This window comes from Plectropomus leopardus, chromosome 12 (genome assembly GCF_008729295.1).
Source record: "Plectropomus leopardus isolate mb chromosome 12, YSFRI_Pleo_2.0, whole genome shotgun sequence".
NCBI classification, from domain to species: domain Eukaryota; kingdom Metazoa; phylum Chordata; class Actinopteri; order Perciformes; family Serranidae; genus Plectropomus; species Plectropomus leopardus.
Window position 1 is genome coordinate 1,753,016 of NC_056474.1, and position 6,000 is coordinate 1,759,015.

At 41.0% G+C, this 6,000-nt stretch overlaps 1 protein-coding gene across 1 annotated transcript in view; it reads left to right on the plus strand.

Annotated features, from left to right (window-relative positions):
* myo10 (myosin X) overlaps nucleotides 1-6,000 on the plus strand; it is a 127,445-nt gene that overhangs the window by 120,250 nt on the left and 1,195 nt on the right. The window contains exons 22-27 of the mRNA XM_042497410.1: nucleotides 282-388; nucleotides 485-706; nucleotides 1,639-1,678; nucleotides 2,499-3,452; nucleotides 3,777-3,897; nucleotides 4,598-4,841. Of these exons, the coding sequence (XP_042353344.1) occupies nucleotides 282-388; nucleotides 485-706; nucleotides 1,639-1,678; nucleotides 2,499-3,452; nucleotides 3,777-3,897; nucleotides 4,598-4,841 (1,688 nt within the window). The remainder of the gene's footprint in view (nucleotides 1-281; nucleotides 389-484; nucleotides 707-1,638; nucleotides 1,679-2,498; nucleotides 3,453-3,776; nucleotides 3,898-4,597; nucleotides 4,842-6,000) is intronic.

Below are 6,000 nucleotides of genomic sequence, written 5' to 3' on the forward strand. Positions count from 1 at the left end.
AAAATTATAACAAGAAAAAGAAGAATTCTGTTGTATTACTGATCTTTAAGGATACCTCCTCATCCTCCCAACTTCTCTACAAAGAGTTGTCAAAGTTGTATTTAAACTTTTCTTTGTCTGCACAATTTAAACTTTGTAACAGAGTGTTAATCACTGTTTGAATGTTTAACACTGAAATTTATACAAACTGATAGAAGAGCAATAATCATGATTTCTCATGTCTCTATCCATCTTCTTCCTTTTTCCTCTCTCTCTCTCTCTCCATCCTGCTCCCCTCCCAGGTCTTTCTCCGGGAGTCTCTGGAGAATCGCCTGGAGAAGCAGAGGGAGATGGAGGTGCTGAGAGCCGCCATGGTCATCCAGGCTCACGTCATGGGCTACATGGCCAGGTACGACTCAACACACAAAACCCAACAACAGCAAAAACCTCTATAGAGATTTTTAACGTTTGTTAATTTGACTTTCGGATGCTGCCGCACACGCAGGAAGCAGTACAGGAAGCTGCTGCAGTGCATTGTGGTCATTCAGAAGAACTACCGGGCTTTCTACTGGAGGAGGAAGTTCCTGCTCCTTCGCTGGGCAGCGCTCACCTTCCAGAAACGTGTTCGAGGCCAGCTGGCCCGCCGGGCCTTCAGCCAGCTGCTGGAGGAGAGGAGGAGGAGGGAGGAGGAGGAGCGCTGCAGGAGGCTGGAGGAGGAGATGGAGAGGTGGGCTACTGAAGTTAGAGAAGTGGAATTTTCATACAAATTCTACCATTTTCGGCTTTCATGCAACTCTTTTTTTAACCCCAAATACTCACTGTCTGATGCACCAGTTTATTTTACTCATCACATTTTAGGGTGTAGAATTTGATTCTAAGAAGTTTGTAGTCGCACACAATCTCAATTGGACTATTACTTATACAATAGAATAACACACAATGATCTATAAAGCAAAAACGGCAGCAGAAATCAAAAGAGGGCTGTGCCGAGGGCAGGATTTTAGAGATTCACAAGCCCAAATTCCATCTCACAACCTCTACATTTATTTTACTTCAAATTTCAGACATATATTCAACTGTTAAAATGGATTATCTGTCAATTTTTCTGTCTTTTTAGAATCAAAATACCTTTTCAAAGCACACTTATTAAACGCCAGGAATACACTTCTGGCAAGAAATACAAAATCAGCCTATTTTAATTTATATCACAGGCCTGAAACATGAGTAGTGAATCGAGAAATATCAGAATTAAAAAGGTCAGTATGTCAGAGAGATCAGTAATTGTACAATACGAAGGTCTCAGAATCCCTAATTCCCAGGAATAATACTGAGGACATGACCTCTGTGTCCTCAGTGGTACCTACAGCCCTGAGAGACGGTGACACAGTTTCGTCTACACTGAATCACTGAAATGTAAAATGTATTATAAAAGACCAAATCATAAATTATGCTCTCACTTTGGTACATGCAATAAACCTTTATTATTTTGTGGATGATACACACTTCTTGTCTGACCTTAACAGTCCATATTTTAGATGGGCATTACAGGATTTTAATGCTACGATGAGACAGGAAATGTAATTATTTGTGTTTTTCGTAAATCTCATTTCTCACGGTCTGTTTCAGTCTGCTGACGTCTGTCTGTCTGTGTTTGTGCAGGGAGCGACAGAGGCTGGAGGCTGAGAGACTCGCCAGAGAGGTACGATGATACTGGTTATTAAGAGATTCATTTGTGTGTAAAAGTGGATTACTTTTTCATTTTAGATATTTCAGTGATGATGTGTTGCAGAAGAGCCCAGTCTCAGCAGGAATATGTTGATAGTTGATTGAAATTTGATAAAATTTAAATGTAATAAATATATTATTACATCCTTGAACCAAGACGTAGGTATTTGTTCACTTCAAAATCCTGTGTTTCTTCACTATTTACCGTCTTAAGTTCAGTTTACAGTCAGTTTATTGTCGAACTGTGCATGGTTACATCCCCAAAGCATCTGGCCTTTCTTGACAGTTACTTCATTAGTACTGCAAAAAATGTCCATCCAGTTATTTTGGACTGTAATTCTTTCCCAAAATATCATGTTTTTCTTTAAAAAATCAAACAGTCAATATTCCCCCAGTGCAGTTAGAATTTTGAGTACAGATCCTTTTTTTCCAGGAAGTTTGTGATTGATGAGTGATGGTATCTGAAAAAAAACATGCAAGAAGGCAAATGCAAGGTTAAGTTTCACTTTCAAAGCACCTGAGGTTCTACTGCTCCATCTGTGCCCAGAGTACTCTCTGTGCTCCAAGAGTGACATGCAACAAATAACCAAACAGTTTATAAATTTCAACAGCGCTTCTAATGACCGGTCCAGCTCCAAAATTAGAAAATCTATGTTGGTATGGATTGTGATCGTGGTGGGCTGCCATAAATTAATGAATGTGTGGGAAACTGGGTTTTTATCAAAAAAATGGCTTTTGGTACCACAGGAAGTGGGAAGAGGGTTTTCAGGTCTTTGTGTTTTTTCGATCCTCAGGCTGAGGAGGCCAGAAGACTGGAAGAGCTTCACCGGGCCGAGGCGTTGGCCTCTCTGCCTCTGCCTGCAGTAGCAGCTGTGAAACCAACAGAAACCTTGGAGGAGCTTGAGTCAACAGAGACCCTTGAGGAGGCACGTGAAGAAGAGGAGGCAGTCCGTCACAACGAAGCGTCTCAGGTGGAGGAGATCCTGCGACTCGAGCGGGAGATCCAGTCGCTGCAGAGGCAGAAGGAGCGTCAGGAGCTCTCCCTGACTGAGGCCTCCCTCAACCGCCTGCAGCTTCTCCGCGACCAGGAGCTCAGGCGCCTGGAGGACGAAGCCTGCAAGGCAGCGCAGCAGTTCCTCGACTCGCTGAACTTTGACGAGATCGACGAGTGTGTGCGGAACATCGAAAGTTCTTTAGGAGTTGGCGAAGGGGAGGAAAAGGAGAAAGAGGGCAGACGGAGGAGAGGTCATGACGAGGAAGAAGTGGATGAAGGCTTCGGGGCCGATGATGAAGCCTTCAAAGACTCTCCGAACCCGAGTGAGCACGGCCACTCAGATGGCCAGCGGACAAGCGGCATCCGAACGAGCGATGACTCGTCCGAAGAGGACCCGTACGCCAATGATGGCGTTACCCCACCGCTGCCGGCAAGCACCCTGCTTCACCAGCCGCTGCCTTTACCACCGGTGCCCACCACCTGCCACAGCGTCTCATCCAGCGGGGACTCGGCCTACTGCCACCCACAGGCTTCGTCCGAGGCTCAGTCCGATGACCTGGTGGAGCTCATACCGCCAGACGAGGACTCGGACTACGACCAGGATGACTACGATGAGGGCGCCATCGTGTCCAGTGGCAGTGTGGCCTTCTCCAACCCTTGCAGCGGCCAGTGGTCTCCTGACTACCGAGGCTCTGTAGGCACCTACAACAGCTCGGGGGCTTACCGCTTCAGCTCGGAGGGGGCGCAGTCATCGGTGAGTTGTTGTTAGCAGGAGCACCTCTGGTGTCCCTCAAACCGCTGGAGCTCATCAAAGGGAATACTTCAGAAAATTGGGGAATTTATAACCTAAAACTAAAACAGATCCAGGTCTAGGCACTTAGGATGGTTTGGACCTGGGTCCTTTTTACCACTGTTCCTCCTTTTTTGTTTAATTTAGATTAAAGATTGCAGCTTCATAATGGTGTCTTTTTGTTAAAAAGTGCTTAAAAGTATTCCGCCACCAACAATAGGTACAATCAGTGTTGCTAATGTTCTGCATCTTGAATGTGTCATTTCTTTTTTTTTTTTTTTATGCCAGTTTGAGGACAGCGAGGACGACTTCGACAGGTTCGACACCGATGATGAGCTTTCTTATCGGCGTGAATCCGTCTACAGCTGCGTCACGCTCCCATACTTCCACAGCTTCCTCTTCATCAAAGGTATCTCCACTGTAACAGTACAGTACTGCAGCTTTTTTCTAAATTACACTGGTTTGCCTACAAGGGCGATATAACACGCTTCAAACCAGGATGATGTTTCACTCCCATATTTTTTTCTGTAAGAAAATTCTGTAATAAGAAACATTATTCCATCCTCACATCAAATTCTGCCCTACGGGTGATTTAACCCTTTGAGACATAAGCAAACCTGACTTGAATACTAAAAAAAGAGGGCGATGAGAAACATCACAAAAATGGCCCAAAAAGGAAAATAAAAGAAATTAGTAAAAAGTTAACTGAAAATTACCTGAAAAAACATAATGTAACATAATTTTTAACACATATCAAAGAGAATAATACATTTCTGGACATTTCCCCCTCATGTTTTGATAATATCTAATAATTCCAGCAAATTTTCAAAACATTTTCTCGTCAGCTTTTACTTTTTTTTATTTTTTTACTGGGAATTATCTGCAGAGGTTTTTCATTTTTTTGCGTAAACGAATCTTTGTTCTCTATCTAGAACCAGTAATTGGTCTGTCCATTCTGGGCTGCCTTAGAAAAGGAAAATACTTAAAATAAACTTCATTTCTGCAAATATATCCCTCTGATTCCACACTGAAACTTTAATGAATCAAACGTCATCATAAAGCAGAGGAGTGTGAACACATGAGAAACAATGTCATATTTTTCTCTCCAGGAGGTCTGATGAACACGTGGAAGCGGCGCTGGTGCGTTCTGAAGGACGAGACCTTCCTGTGGTTTCGGGCCAAGCAGGAGGCGCTGAAGCAGGGCTGGCTGCACAAGAAGGGCGGGGGCTCGTCTACGTTGTCCCGCCGCAACTGGAAGCGCCGCTGGTTCGTGCTGCGGCAGAGCAAGCTCATGTACTTTGAGAACGACGGCGAGGAGAAGATGAAGGGGGTGCTGGACATGCATAATGCCAAGTATGTTCAAATATGGCTTTCTCAAAAATCTTAAGAATGATGTCATTTATTTATTTATTATTTACTTATTTATGCCATAGTATTGTTATGTATCTCAAAAAATCCTTAAAACTTCGGAGAATTGTATGTCAAGACTGTACAATTAAAATGTCATAGTATATGTTGAAGTAAATGTCAGAAAATCTTCATAGAATTATATGTCTATATAATAAAAATCTATAAAATTTCATAAAACATAATGGTATAATATACAGATGAAAATGTCATAAAAATGTCATAGTATAGTAAGTCGATGAAAATGTCATAAAGAAAACATCATATATGAAAAAATGTTAAAATGGTCAAAGATTGTTGATGAAAATGTCAGGAAAAAGTGTCATTGTAGAGTATTTAGAAACTAAGACAAAAAATAGTGATAGTTTAGTGAGTAAAATTAAAAAAGTCATAAAAAAGTCCCAATATAGTATGTCGATGAAATTATCATGAACCATCATATTATAGTATGTCCCAAATATTGTCATCAAATTGTCATAGCACAGTATTTTGCATAAATGTCCTAAAAACATCATAGTGTAATATGTCAACAAAAATGTCATCAAAATATCAATTAATAGTTTGTTTATGAAAATGACATCAAAATTACATAGTAAAGTATGTTGATGAAAATGTCATGAAAAAAACATCAAAGTATAGTATATCAAAACATTTTAAAAAACTGTTGGAGTTTAATATGTTGTGTGTTGTTCATGTTGTTCACCAAAGAGTTGTACTATACCATGTCATTCTAAATCGTATAGAAACGTCATACTATGTCATGTCGTCCAAAAATCTCACCAAGAAGTCATATTATAGCATGCCGTTCAAGATCCCTGTAGCTTAACATTCAAAATTGCACCAAAAAGTCATACTATAACATGTTATCCAAAATCACACCAAAAAGTAAAGAAGTCGTGTTGTGCTGAATTTCAATTTTGCCCTTTTTTAACCTTTGTTACCTACAAGCTATATTATGTCATTTTCAGCCATTTTTGGGACGGGTCAAAATTTGACATTTTTTGCAATACTATAGTATGGCGAAAATGTGAAATTTTGACCCGTCCCAAAAATGCCTGAAAATGACATATTATAGTTTGTAGAGACGCAACATAGTATACAAAGT